Source organism: Equus caballus, chromosome 12 (assembly GCF_041296265.1).
Source record: "Equus caballus isolate H_3958 breed thoroughbred chromosome 12, TB-T2T, whole genome shotgun sequence".
Lineage (NCBI taxonomy): Eukaryota > Metazoa > Chordata > Mammalia > Perissodactyla > Equidae > Equus > Equus caballus.
This window is the reverse complement of record NC_091695.1, coordinates 40,530,948-40,546,536: the sequence shown is the minus strand read 5'-3', so window position 1 is coordinate 40,546,536 and position 15,589 is coordinate 40,530,948. Positions and strand designations below refer to the sequence as shown.

The following is a 15,589-nucleotide window of genomic DNA, read 5'->3' as shown; positions in this document are numbered from 1 at the left end:
CCGTAGGGGAAGGGGGACGGGGGGAGGGCAAAAGGGCTGATAGGCTCACATGTGAGGGAATGGACTAGAATTAGTTTTCGGGTGGTGAACATGATGTAATCTACACAGAATTCGATACATTGTTCCTTTGAATGAGTCACACTTTTCTGTTTCTTTGGGTCTCTTATTATTTTTTGTTTAAATCTTGACATTTGAATCAATGTGGCAACACTGAAAGCCAAATTTTCTGCCTTCCCCAGGGTTTGTTACTTTTTTAAAAAAGTTATCAGGTGTCTCTGTGCCAGAGATCAGCCTAAGATAACATCTTAAGGTCTTCTCAGGTCTTTTCTGAGCCTGAGTCTTTAGCTGAGCGTGGATGGTGACTTCTACATTTTCTGTACATGAGGTTGCTTTCAATAGTCATGGTCCTTAAAAAAAAAGAAAAGCTCCCAGAAAGGGAAAAATGAAAAAAAATAACAAGTGCTTTCTCTTTAAATCTCTTGGAGTATGCTTTAGTCTGTGGGATTTGCAACAAAGGTGGCCCTCCTTTATGTAGGCAACTCTGTGATCAGAAGCAGCAATCAGCACACAGATCCTTGATGTTTTAAGGACAGTCGTTTTGCCAACTGTGGCTCCCACAACCTTCTCCAGAAACATGGGTATGGCTAGCTTCCATAAGGATGAGTGTGTGTGGACGATAGCCACTACTCTGGTAATGGTTGAAATTGATTGAAATTAATCACAATTTATCAGCCAAGCCAAGCCTGGAAGCTTCAAGCTTTGACTAGACTTCATATTTCTAAAATACTTAACCAGATACTTCCTGCCGGTACTTTTGTTGTCTATATTCTGCCATCTTCCCTCATGTCACTCGATACCTCACTCTTTTCAATCCTTGCACCAATGGCCATCTTATGGAGCATAGCTACTGGTTTGCAACATCAAAGGCCCATGAAGAATTATGGGACTCTCTCCCACAGAAACGTCAGAATCTATGGACTGGCCTCCATCCTTCAAGGTGAAAAACAATAGGTTTTACCTGGTCCTTGTCATGATAGGATCTCAAACATTTCATTAGGAGGAAGAATGTGGCTGGACAAGCCAATGATACTCATTATGGATGATTCCTCTGGGATTTTCTCTTGTGTCTTTCCCACATTCTATAGTTTGTCATTTTTGTGCTTCTTTGTCTCTTGGAAGGCATTTTGGAGGTGAAAAACAGAAGAAGCTTGTACAATTGATTGACTTTGTTTTCAAAATCTAAAGTTCGTAGGCTAACTAGAGGATCTCCGGAAGAGGTAATGAGAGAAGAGGAAGAAAGTTGAGTGTTTGGGAAGGGGCTAAATCAGGGGAGGGTCTCTGGGTTATGGGGGAGAGGGGTCCAGTCCTGACCCATGGTAGTTCCCCAGGGAAGCAGAAGACCCAAAGTGAGTGACTGCATAGGGAGCTGAACAATCAGACTGGAAACCTTGGATTCCAGTGCCACATGTGATGAATGGGAAGTTGTAACAACCAAGTGCGCCCAGGGCCAGTATTAACCTGGTAATATCTTTGAACAGATAACTGGTAACCTGTGGCTGCTCCCTCTTGGTCTCACCCCATCACTTTGGCACTGCGCATGCCTACAGGATCCAGATAGTTCTGGTAAGGAAGGATTGTAGAAATGATCTCTAAAATTAATGGACTTATGATTTACTGCCAACTTGGAGGAAATTGGAACTCAATCTAAGATTATGTTGACTTGAATGTGAGACCACACCTGCACATGTGTTCTAACATACATACCTGTTACATCTGTTTTATGCCTATTTTTTCATTTTATGTTCAGAGCGCTTACCACACTGCTTGGCAGTTACGACATGCTTAATAAATGGCTACTGAATTAAAGAAATTTTACTTCAAAGCTTTCGATAAGGATGTCAAACTGTTTTCAGCAGGTCTCTAGCATGAATTATTTTATAATTCCACCATCAATCAATGAGTTTCTGTTTAGCTTCACTCTCACTAACCGTGACAAAGAGTACAGTTTAAGATGAATTTTCATTGGAGTTTCTATGTCTTTAATTTCTAGCGGGTTTGTACAATTTTCCCTAAATGTATTGTCCATGCCACTTTTTTCTCTTGAAAATGATATGTTCTGCTTTTTACCTATTTTCTATTGAAATGTTTATTATCTTTTTGGGTAGATACTGTGAGAATTCTACATATTAAAAGTACATTTTAAAAATTGTTTATTTTGTCATTTGCTTTTTCATTTTTGACATCATAATATTTTGAAATTTTATATATTCTTTGTTTAAACTTTGAATACAGAAACTTGCAAAGAAGAAAGTAACAATCACTTAAAAGTCCACCACTAAGGGGCTGGCCCCATGGCCGAGTGGTTAGGTTTGCGCGCTCCGCTGCAGGCGGCCCAGTGTTTCGTTGGTTCGAATCCTGGGCGTGGACATGGCACTGCTCATCAAACCACGCTGAGGCAGCGTCCCACATGCCACAACTAGAAGGACCCACAACGAAGAATACACAACTATGTACCAGGGGGCTTTGGGGAGAAAAAGGAAAAAAATAAAGTCTTTAAAAAAAAAAAGTCCACCGCTAAAAGTTAATTGTTTTTAGCATTTTGGTGAATATTTTTCTATTTTTCTCTGATAAGCTGTTAGAGTTTTGCCCAACAGAGGATTTAAATGAGTAGTATTGAAATATGCTTGTCTTTAAATTTCTGGAGTTTGGTTTACTACTCAAAACTTTCTTAAGCCAAGATATTGTAGCCACATTTTCTAATGAAACCTATAGTTTTTTATTCTATTTAGCTTTTTATTAAAGTAGAATATTTTTTGATTTAGTGCATGAAGTCACATTATTAATCATTTATTTTTAAGTAGTTTTTTAATGTATTTGTTGCATAATCCTTTAATTTGCCTTGTGATTTAGGATCCCAAAATTATATGTTAAGTGTTACATTTACTATGTTCTGTTTCTGGACTTCCTTTGATATGTAAATGCATCTGCTATTACTGTTTTGACAATTGCAGCTATAATTCCAGCATATGCTGCCCCATACACTAGCTAGCCTCATCTCACTGCATAATCCTCTGTTTTGAAATCACCTTGTTTATCGTTAATTTCCCAGAGAAATTTCTATTTTTCAGATTCTTCCAAAAGTGTATAGTTTGTCCTTATGATTATATAAATAATTATGCCAATTAATTGAGGGAAAAATTGGTATTGTTAGTATTAATCAACTTTCCCATTGAGAAACATGCTAGTTATCTACAACTGTACAAATGTTCTAAGTTCTTTTAAAATATTATGGCTTTCTTCACATTTCTTCTTATGATTAATTATAGGTATTTTATACTTAGTAATTTACTACTGCAATTGGAAAAATCCATTTTTCCATTATGTACTTTTATGCATGTATTTTACAAATTTTCCCTTATGAAGAATTATCTCATTTTTCCCCTTTATTTTGCTCTTGAGTCAGCAATTATTTCCTGGAATTCCTTAAAGTGGTGTCACTTTCATGCAAATATCTTCCTGCTTTGCTTTTAATGAGCTTTTTCTCCTGGTAAAAATATAATGAAACCAACAAACAAATTAACACAGAAATTGAAAAGACATGGAACAAGCATATATATCCAACATTCATTAGAGCAAGTTTACCCTTCAACAACCAGCTTTACCATAAACCATGAACCCTGCCCCAAGGATGTGAGTAAATCTTGTGAAGAATAAGACCCAACTCCCAGGGCAGGATCTGAGAAGGCAGCTTTAACAGTTTCTGCTGTTACTCCTGGACACCATGGTGTCAGAAAGAGGGGTTTTGGAAAAGGCAAAGGAAGTACAGAAAAGTTTTAGACTCCTTTCCCAATCTTTATCACTTTAAAAATCTCTGTTCTCAATAATTTCTTTCCCAGTGAAAACCAGATGGTCTGAATCTCACAGGCAACACAACATATTTCCCCTGAAATATGTTGTCATCTGTGGGAGGGGCTCTTGTCCTCTCCCTGACTTCCCTCAGATTCTTTAGTGACCAGGAAGTCCTCAGGTCTTGTGGTGTTTAATCTTATACGTCAACTTGGCTAGGCCAGAGTGCCCAGATGTTTAGTCAAATACCAGTCTAGATGTTTCTGTGGAGGCATTTTTTAGATGTTATTAGTATTTAAATCAGTACACTTAGAGTAAAGCACAAAGTTTTATCCTCCATAATGTGGAGGGCCTCATCCAATCAGTTGAAGGCCTTAGGGGAAAAAGACAGGTCCCCCAGGGGAAGAAGGAATCCTGCCTCCAAATTTTCCTTCAGACTGGAGAACTCTTCTCTTCCTTCATCTCTTCCCTGGGTCACCAAGCGGCTGCCTGCTTGCAGATTTCAGACTTGCCAGCCCCCACAATACTGTGAGTCAATTCCTTAAAATAAATCTGTCTTGCTGTATATATGCACATCCTATTGGCTCTGTTTCTCTGGAGAATCAGAATCAGATTATACAGGCCTACAGGAACCAGCAGTCTCAGAGAGCTTGTCTGCACTCCCTGGGCTGAGGGCTGCCAGGGACAAGAGATGAGAATCCGGTATTTGGATCCGTGAATATTTGTGAAATAACTTCAGGGCTGTGTATGTTACACTGGGACACCTAATTTTGGCCTCTTCACCACTAAACCTACTGGTACAGGCTGGGCAGAGCAGATCTGTGTGATTTAGGGAGGCTTGAGGGATTCTGAGGTCACTGTGGGGGAGGAATGAAGCTGAAGCCAAACCAAAGGCACTGACCACATGGAACTAATCTGGGTCTAAACTTTCCTCTGGGAACAATGACCCTGAATGTTGTCTTTCCCTCCTCATCACAGAACTATTGTGCACAGCAACCCTAAGGGACAGCCAGGGCGTTTACTCACTTCTTTTCCACGTCCTGGATGGAGTCAGGCAGAGGCTGATTCCTGGTTTCAGGAAGGAGTCGGACAACAAGTCCAGCGAGGATGGGGAAGACTCCATAGATGATCCAGGGTAGGTGGGGGGAAGACACGGTTAGGATCATCAAGAGGGGAGCCAGGGTTGCTCCAATATTAGCAACAGTTCCAGTGACAGCTAAAGCTGTTGCTCTTGGGGTCAAAACAATAATAAAAAAAATCTAGTGAAAATCCAGCAATATAATCTATGATTTACTAGTTTGCTTGGTTATGGAAGACAACACATCAGTGTGTTTAGATGTGGAGATTGATGATATACTCTTGTTTTGGACATTTTCTCTCTTACTTTCTAGCAATTCTTTTCAATTTCACTTGTGTCTTGAGACAAAATTTGATGATTGAAGAAATACTGTTACCCATAGCATTTACACTTCATGTGATTCAGAAGATTTCAGGAGAAGAAACATTAAAGGACTTAATGCTTCGTAAAAAGTCAAAGTAGAAAGAATTTGGTTATAGTTTTTGTTGTTATAATTACTCTTATAATTAGTTACCTTTAATAACTAATTTGTCTTAGTTTGGTTTCTCCAAGAGGTGTAAGTTATCTGGGAGAGGCCTGTTTTGATCCTGACAGAGCATCCATGAGCTTTGTACCTGATGACAGTGGGGATTAGTTCATTTGCATGGGCAACAGCACTGATGATAGCGGCAGAGGAAACTCCTACTCCCAAAGTGGCCAAAACCACACGCGGAGTCTGCATATCTGGAGAGAGGAAGACCAGTGAGACTCAGGAAACTGGAGCTGAAGACATCACCATCCCTCAAATTAAAAATGAAAAAGATCCTATTGGAAGTGTTTGCAAGTATTAAATATGGTGTAGAGAAACTGCACAGAATCAGTAAATGTGCATTGTCTAATCAGGTGAGAAATGTGATTTATCTATACATTATGACTTATGGTGAATAAAAGGACTGAGTTATTTTATCAACTCCTGTTGCGTGTCTGAGATTTGCCAGAAATGGAGAAGGGAAAGTGAGTCCGGCAGGTGCTCTCTTGCATTAATTCTGTTCTGTGTCTCCTTTACCCTTCACGCAGAACAGAGGACTGTCACGTGAGCAATTGCTGAAGGGTGTAAGACTTATCCATGTCTTTGAGAGTTTAAAATCTAAGAACATGCACAATTTATATATGAGGCTAGTAATGCAGAAGAGAGTAACAAAAGAACAGAACTCCTATGTTAATGGATAAGCTGGAGAGTAGCTTGATCTAAAATAATGCTGCAATATTCAAGTATAGGGACCTCTATTAGGAAAACAGCCTGAGTTTAGAAACCACTGAAGGGAAGTTCTAAGGGTTAGTTTTCTACCCCTGACTTGCCCTGCCTGCCCTCAAAAAGCTTCATCAAGAACATTACTGCATTGGAGTGGGCACTGTTGTAAGGAAGAAAACTTGCATCACTGCTGACATTCATGATGAGGAGTGGAGCCCACCAATCTGGGATCTTGTAAAATATATAAATATGCTGAGAGTTAGGTAAAGCATGGTGACCACCTGATTCCCTTTATTCATTACATATGATCATTCAATTTAGTAAAATCAATTCTAGGAGAAGCTCTTAACCGTATTGTGACTTGTTTCTGCTGTCAATTCTCTGCTTGAAGACAAGGAATTTTTGTCTGCTTGAGGTCAACAGGACACCCGTAAACCATAGCTACTGTTACGGAGATCTTACAGGAGACACATGAGTGGATATGTACAGATCAGAGAAGAAATTGTCACTAAAGCTGTAGAAATAAGCAAGAACCCAGACAGAGGAAGTCACAGTATTGTGTCCTCAAATGGGATACAATGACAAGGTCTAGACCCTCTGTGCTTGCTATATAAAGTGTGAATGGTCAAAGGTAAGTGATTAGTTGCTGTCCTAGAGAAACTTCAAGTAATCTGGCACCAATTTCCAGATACATCTCGAATGCAATGAAGACAACCATATACCTGAGCTGACCTTTACTCACCTTGGTTCTTTTCCCAGCAATTTCATGGCAGAAGCTGTGCTAACCCCCATATTGCTTTCAGGGAATCCTTAGAATACAATTATCCCTTTCCTTCAGGCTTCAGATCGGTGTGACCCATAGAAGCCCAGAGGAATGCAGAGAAGCTATTTGTCACTCTGTGCTCTTTTCTCACCTTCGGGCACAAATATGATGGCTAGGATGGAGAGTCCCAGCAGGAACAGGAAAAGCATCTGGCTTACTCTACGGCCCAGGTGATTCAGTGCCAAAAGGGCAACATAATTGCTTGGAATTTTGACTGCACCAAAGAGAACCTGGAACAGGAAAATATTTTTCCCCAAGTGCTGGAGGTTGAGACTCAGGCCAAATAAAGGAATGAAGGTTGCAAATCTGTGGTGAAAGGAAGAGGAAACAGAGATGTCATAAGATTTAGATTCTCTGTCTTATAAATGATAATATTGAGCCATAAAACCAGGGATTAGTGTCAAGCATGATCTGATTTATAGAATATTTCTGTATTGATTATATTTTCTTATTTTCTATATTTTTGATGCTCTAGCACTTAGAGCCTTGATCCTGGAGAGTCTGCCTCTCCCTGGGCTAGCTAATTCCTAAAGATAATAAATGTCTCCACTGTGAGTGCACCTTTCATATACAAACCCTCAATCCAGAGCCCACACCCCCAACCATCTCCTTTATCAAACTCATACACCAAGCCAATATCCCCCCTCCCCTAAATCAACCCAGAGCCAGGTACTGAACAAACTACAGACCACCCCTATAACCAAGAGCCCACTAAAATTATTCAAACCATGCAATCCTAAACTTACTCAGGATACTTATCTTCCTCTCCCATTTCTTGTCACAAAAACTTCAATAAAATCTCTGGGCCATGCTCTTTATTTTCTTTTCTCTCCTTCACTCTGACTGACACCCGTGCTTCACTGAATGACCCTGCCTGGTGCTTTGTGCCTCCTCTATCTAGGGATCTGTGACTATAATCTTACTTCCTGACAATCATTTCTGAGTCTGTGTGTCTTACCATACCTGATTAAAACAAATATTGGGTATATTTTAAATGCAATTTTATTACAAGTTAATGATTATAAATCATCATAAAATTATAGTCTGATATTGGAGGTTACAGTTGTTGCTAAGTTCTTCTGGGAGGTGGAAGGGTTTTTTCGTGGAGGATACATGAGGTGAGGTTCCATGGGTTTAGAGTTTTTCCTATATCCTGATCTGAGCGATGGTTATATATTTACATATGGAAATATTTATTGAACTGCATATATTTGAGCACTTGAGAGTTTGTAATTTTACCTCAATTAAAATAAAAAACAACAGGTGAAGAAACTTAAAGCTGAAGTCTGTACTGTGATTTTTCTCAACCTCATCTCCAGTGATGAGCCTGGTAGAATGATGTGATAACAAAACTCCTCATTGTACAATTAGTTCTGTGTTAGTCTTTGTATAACTCTTTCACTATCTATAAAAATACCAACTATCTTTGAGGCTTTCTTATGTTTCATCTCAAATATATCCCCAAGTATGTCGTATCCTCTGAAATAACAAATAGAATTCTGTTTCTACTGTTTTAATGTCCCTCATGCACTGTGTGAAGCCTACCTCATGAAGGACAGTAAACAGATCCTTTTACGCAGGTTGGGTGTGCGGAACAAGTCAAACACAGAAGGTTTGTTCTGTGCTGTCTCCAGCTCCTCCTGCATGGTGTGTGTCAAAACCTTCAACAACAATAACAGCAAACTGTTCAGTTGTCACAAAACGATAGGCATTGTGAACCCGCAACAAAGGACAAGATAGATGACTTCCCTTTTTGTCCACTGGAAAAAATAGCCAGGGAGGATGAACACAATTAATGAGATGAAAAATTAAGTAGTAAGCATTAAAAATAGAGTAGACTATATGGAGAAGAGGATTGGTGAGATCAAAGATAGAAACATAGCAGCAATTCACATGGAACAAGAGAGAAAAATAAGATTTTAAATAAATGAAGAAATTCTTTGGGAGATATCTGTCTCAGTTAAGAAAAATAACATAAGGATTATAGGTATCCCAGAAGTAGAAGAGAGGAAGAAAGGGGCAGGGAGCTTATTCAAAGAAATAATAGCCAAGAAATTCACAAACCTGAGAAAGGACCTGGATGTGTAAGTACATAAATCTAATAGAACTTCTAATTGCCTCAATGCCAAAAGACTTTCTCCAAGGCATGTAATATTAAAACTGTAAAGTGTCAATGACAAAGAACAAATATCAAGGGCAGCAAGAGAGAAGACAATAACCTACAATAGAACCTCCATGAGACTTTTGGCAGATTTCTCAGCAGAAACCTTAAAGCCTAGGAGGCTGTGGAATGATGTATTCAAAATGCTGAAAGACAAAAACCATCAGCCAGGAATACTCTTTCCAGTGAAATTCTCCTTCAGATAAGATGGAGAAATATAAGTTTTCCCAGATAAACAAAAGCTGAGGAAGTTCATCACCACTATACCTTCCTTACAAGAAATGATGAAAGGAGCATCCTACCTGAAATAAAAAGACAAAGGTTTAAGAAGCTTTAAGAAGGGAGATAAATAGACAGAATCATAAAATTGCAGCTCTATATCAGAATAGGTTAGGAAACATTTATTTATAACATAATGACTAGAGGGAAAGAAAGTATCAAAAATAATATAGCTACTTCAATTTGGTTATAAACTCAAAACACAAGTGACAACAAATACGTAGAAGGGGAAGAGGAAAAGGATGGAACCTGAATAGAATAATAGAGATGAGAGGCTATCAGAAAAAAAGACTATTTCATCTAGGAGATCTTTCATACAAACTTCATGGTACCCACAAAACAAAAAACCAGAGCAGAGTAACAAATCACAAGTAAAGAGAAAACTGAGAAAAACATCACAAAAGATCACTGAGCTAAAATGGCAGACAGAAATACAAGGAAAAAGAAAGAGTTGGAATACAAAACAATCAGAAAAAAAACAGATAAAATGACAGCATTAAGCCCTTATATATTAATAATCACTCTAAATGTCAATGGATTGATATCCCCATCAAAAGACACAGAGTGGCTGGATGGGTTAAAAAACAAGACTGAAGAATATGCTGCCTCCAGGACACCTATCTCAGCTCTAAAGATAAACAGAGGCTCAGAGTGAAGGAATGGAGGATGATACTCCAATCAAACGGCAACCAAAAGAAAATAGGTGCATATGTCCTTATATCAGAGAAAATACACTTCAAGACAAAAAGATAAGAGACAAAGATGGAGATTATATAGTTATGAAAGGGGCATTCCATCAAGAAGAGGTAACACATTAATATATATGCACCTAACACAGGACTACCATAGTATATAAACCAACTATTAACAGACCTACAGGGAGAAATTGAAAGCAACAGAATAATAGAAGGGGATCCTAACAACCCACTTCTGTGAATGGGTTGATCATCCAGACAGTCAACAAGAAAACATTGGCCTAAGTGAAACACTAAAATAGATGGACTTAATAGATATTTATAGAATATTCCATCCAAAACCAGCAGAATGCACATTTATCTCAAGTGCATGTGGGACATTCTCAAAGATAGACAATATGTTGGAAAACAAGGCAAGCCTCAATAAATTTAAGAAGATTGAAATCATATCAAGCATCTTTTCCAACCACAATGGTATGAAACTAGAAAGCAACTACAAAAAATAGCTGGAAAAGTCACAAATATGTGGAGATCAAACAACATGCTACCGAACACTATTGGATCAATGAAGAAATCAAAGGAGAAATTTAAAAATACTAGAGACAAAGGAAAATGAAAGCACAACTTACCAAAACTTATGGATGCAGCAAAAATGATACTAAGAGGGAAATTTATAGCAATACAGGCCTACCTCAAGAAACAAAAAATCTCAAATAAACAATCTTACACTATACCTGAAAGAATTAGAAAAGAAGAACAAGCAAAACACAAAGTCAGTAGAGGGAATGAAATAAAAATAAGAGCAGAAATAAAGAAAATAGTGACTGAAAAGCAATCAACAGGATCCATGAAACAAAGACCTGATTCTTTGAGAAGATAAATAAAATTGATAAACTATTAGCCAGACACTAAGAAAAAAAGAGAGGAGACTCAAATGGATAAAATTTAGAAATGAAAGAGGAGAAATTAAAACGGACATCACAGAAATACAAAGGATTACAGACTACTTTGAAAAGCTGTACACTAAAAAATTGGGTGACCTAGAATAAATGGATAAATTCTTAGAATCATACAGCCTCTCAAAACTGAATGAAGAAGAAATAGATAATCTGAATAGACAAATCACAAGCAGAGAGACTGAAATAGTAATCAGAAACTTCCCCAAAATCAAAAGTCCAGGACTAGATAGTTTCTCTGGTGAATTCTACCTAACAGTCAAAGAGGATTTAATACCTATCCTCAAACTCTTCCAAAAAATTGAAAAGGATGGGAAACTTCCAAACTCATTTTATGAGGCCAACATTAACTGATACCAAAACCAGACAGGGACAACATAAAAAAAGGAAATTGCAGACAATATTGCTGATGAATATAGATGCAAAAATCCTCAAGAAAATACTTGCAAATTGAATACAACAATACATTAAAAGGATCATACACCACGATTAAGTGGGACTTTTTCCAAGGATAGAGGGATGGTTCAACATCTGCAAATTAATCAATATGATACACCACACTTATAAAACGAAGAATGAAAATCACATGATCATCCCAATACATGCAGAGAAATCATTCAACAAGATTCAATATCCATTTATGATGAAAATTCTCAGTAAAATGGTTATAGAAGGAAAGTACCTCCACATAATAAAGGCCATACATGACAAACACACTGTCAACATCATACTCAACGGTGCAAACCTGAACGTTATTCTTATGAGAACAGGAACAAGACAAAGACACACTCTCGCCACTCTTATCCAACATAGCACTGAAAATTTTAGTCATAGCAATTAGGCCAGAAAAAGATATGAAAGGGGTCCAAATTGGAAAGGAAGAAGTAAAACTGTCACTATTTGCAGATGACATGTTTCTATAGACAGAAACCCCCAAATAATCCACAAAAAAGCTGCTGGAAATGATCAGTAAGTACAATAAAGCTGCAGGATACAAATCAACATACAAAAATCAGTTGCATCTATACACTAATAACAAACTTGCAGACAGACAAACCAAGGATACAATTCCACACAGAATTGCAGAAGTAAGAATAAAATATCTAAGAATAAATTTAACCAAGGCGGGGAAAGACCTATACACAGAAAGCTATAAGATGTTATTGAAAGAAATCAAAGGAGAAAGAAAAGAAAGTATTCCATGTTCATGGATTGGAAGAATAAATATAGTTAAAATGTCCATATTACATAAAGCAATCTACAGATTCGATGCAATCTCCATCAGAATTCCAATGTCATTCTTCATGCAAACAGAACAAAGAATCTTTAAATTTACGTGGAACTAACAAAAGACCCCAAATAAGCAAAGGAATCCTGAGAAGAAAGATCAAAGTTGGAGGTATCACACACCTTGAATTCAAAATATACTGCAAAGCTATGGAATCAATATGGTGGAGAAAGGAAAGTCTCCTCAATAAATTGTGTTTGGAAAACTGGGCAGCCACATGAAAAAGAATGAAAGTAGACCATTATCTTACACAAAACTTAACTCAAAATGGATTAAATATTTGAATGTAAGACCTGAAGTCATAAAACTTCTTGAATAAAACATAGGCAGTTCACTCTTCGACATCAGTTTTAGCAGTAGCTTTTGGAATATCATATCTACTCAGGCAGGGGAAAGAAAAGAAAAAATAAATAAATGAGACTACATCAGATTAAAAAGCTTCTGCATGGCAAAGGAAACCATCAACAAAACAAGAAGACAATCCAACATCTGAAAGAAAATATTTGCCAATCGTATAGCATACAACGGGTTACTTTCCAAAATATATAAAAAACTCATACAGCCCAACCAAAAAATGAACAACCAAATCAAAAACTGGGTTTAGGGGCTAGCCTAGTGGCATAGCAGTTAAGTTTGCACACTCCACTTTGGCAGCCCAGGGATCGCCGGGTCGGACCCCAGGCGCGGTCCTACGCACCACTTAACAAGCCACATTGTGGCAGGCGTCCCACATATACAGTAGAGGCAGATGGGCCCAGATGTTAGCTCAGGGCCAGTCTTCCTTAGCAAAAAAGAGAAGGATTAGCAGCAGATGTTAGCTCAGGGCTAATCTTCCTCAAAAATAAAAAACACAAAAAAACTGCATTTATTTGGTGCTGTCTCCAGCTCCTCCTGCATGGTGGACCTCAAAATCTTCAACAACAACAGCAAACTGTTTAGTTGTCACAAAACGGTCGACATTGTGAAGCCCCCAATAGAGGGCAAGATAGATAACTTACCTTTCTGTCCACTGGAAAATATAGCCATGGAAGATGCAATGACAGGTATAAAAGTGGTGTGAAAGGTAAATTAGGGAGTTAAGAGGGCCTGTGGCAAATTTTACAATGACAAGGACGTTTTAACATGAGACTCAATTTGACTGCAGGACATCAAAATGGGTGTGTAGGTTAGAGATTTAGATCAGGAAGGGGACTAAATGAAGAATTGCTTGGATTATAGTTCAAAGCTTCATTTATACCAGAGGGGCATGAAAGGTCTGGCAACTGAGCTTGGTTCTCAGCTGGCTTCTCTTAATAGAAAAACAGGGGTTTTTTTTTCAGGAAGGAGAGTAATTTTCTGAGAGCCTTTATTCTGGTTCTTCGGCCAGCCTCTTTCAGAGAAATCTTGGAATATGTTGTGCCTCCATGAATGAGATGCCTAAAATTAAATCTGAGGACAAATTTAGGGGAGATCTTGATGTTGTATGATTTATACCCAGACTCTACAACCCGGCATTATACAATGGCTCTGCCACATGCTAGTCATATGCCTTGTGGAAGGAAACAGGACATATCTAAATCTCAATCTCCTTGTTATTAAAAAGTTGAATAAGGATAAGAAGATGTGGCAACCTAGCAAACAGAGAAGATATTTGCAAATCATATGTCTGATAAGGAGTTAATATCTAAAATATATACAGAACTCATACACCTCAATAGCAAAAACCAAACTATATGATTAAAATGGGAAGAGGATACAAACAGACATTTTTCCAGAAGACATACAGAAGGCCAACAGGTACATGAAAAGGCGCTCAACATCACTAATCATCAAGGAAATGCAAATCAGAACTATGATGAAATATCGCCTCACACCTGTTAGCATGGCTGTCCTCAAAAAGACAAGAAATAACAAGTGTTGGTGAGTATGTGGAGAAAAAGGAACCCTTGTGCACTATGGGTGGGAATGTAAATTAGTGCAGCCACTATGGGAAACAGTATGGAAGTTCCTCAAAAAATTAAAAATAGAACTTCCATATGATCCAGCAATTCCACTTCTGGGTATTTATCTAAAGAAAATGAAAACACTAACTTCAAAAGATACATACTCCCCTATGAGCATTGCATTAGTATTTACAACAGCCAAGACATGGGAACAACCTAAGTGTCCATCAATGGATGGATAAAGAAAATATGGTATGTATGCATATATAGATACAATGGAATATTATTTAGTGATTAAAAAAATATCTTTCCATTTGAGATAACATGGATGGACTTTGAGGACATTATATTGAGTGAAACACAAGTCAGAAAGAGAAAGACAAATACCTTGTGATCTCATTTATATGTAATCTAAAAAAAAAAAATACTACAACACCAAGCTCATAGATACGAGGAACAGATTAGTGGTTGCCAGAGGTGGGTGTTGGGGGAGTGGGAAAAATGGATGAATGGAGTTAAAAGGTACAAACTTCCAGTTATAAAATATATAAGACATGGGGACATAGTCTACAACATGGTGACTATAGTTAATAATACTGTACTTTATATTTGAAAGTTGCTAAGAGATCTTAAAAGTTCTCATCACAAGAAAAATTAATTTTGTAGCTAGGTATGCTGACAGATAACTAGAATTATTGTGGTGATCATTTTACAATATTGACAAATATTGAATTGTTATATTGTACACCTGAAACTAATATAATGCTATATGTCAATTATACCTCAAAAAAATAGAAGAAAATGTAACAGAATTAGGATCAAGAGAAGAAGAAGTAGGAGGAGAAAAAAATAATACCTCTCTCACAAGGATTTCCAGGGCATGCATGAGGTCACAAATGTACATATGGAATTATGTCTAGCACAGATCAGGCAATTATTGATTTATTAATTATTCAAGTAATATTAGCTCCAATCTCTTCTCCTCTCTACGAATGAAACAATACCATGAAGCTCATTAGAGAAAATTCAACGATGAAGAGAATTCAGAGAAATGAAAGGCCACCCTTCCTGGACATCTGGGGGAATCAACAGATTGATATTGACATAACGTGGGGCAGCTTTAAGTTAGAACCGTCTGGAGCAGATGTGTTTGGCAATCCATCAGATGGAGATTTAAACCGGACTAAGACAACAAGTTTCCGAATTATCTTACAAAATAAAAGAAAATCAAATGATGGCTTCTTAGCTACTGATTCATGAATTTTAAGTTAAACCACATTTTAACTGCTACTCGTGTGTCATGCTTTCTT

At 37.6% G+C, this 15,589-nt stretch overlaps 1 protein-coding gene across 6 annotated transcripts in view; it reads right to left on the bottom strand.

Moving 5' to 3' along the window:
- Positions 1 to 2,193: 2,193 nt before the first annotated feature.
- LOC100060455 (organic anion transporter 7) overlaps positions 2,194 to 15,589 on the bottom strand; it is a 29,813-nt gene continuing 16,417 nt past the window's right edge. For 2 of the 6 annotated variants that reach the window (XM_070230044.1, XM_070230043.1), the window contains 5 exons: positions 8,524 to 8,639; positions 7,070 to 7,284; positions 5,539 to 5,647; positions 4,873 to 5,076; positions 2,194 to 2,521 (listed from right to left, as the gene is read on the bottom strand). In XM_070230044.1, coding sequence (XP_070086145.1) covers positions 2,200 to 2,521; positions 4,873 to 5,076; positions 5,539 to 5,647; positions 7,070 to 7,284; positions 8,524 to 8,639 — 966 coding nt within the window. In that variant the 3' untranslated portion in view covers positions 2,194 to 2,199. Of the gene's footprint in view, positions 5,077 to 5,438; positions 5,648 to 7,069; positions 7,285 to 8,523; positions 8,640 to 15,589 lie in introns of all 6 variants that reach the window. The other 4 variants (XR_011424067.1, XR_011424068.1, XM_014729636.3 and 1 more) reach the window with 4 other exon arrangements.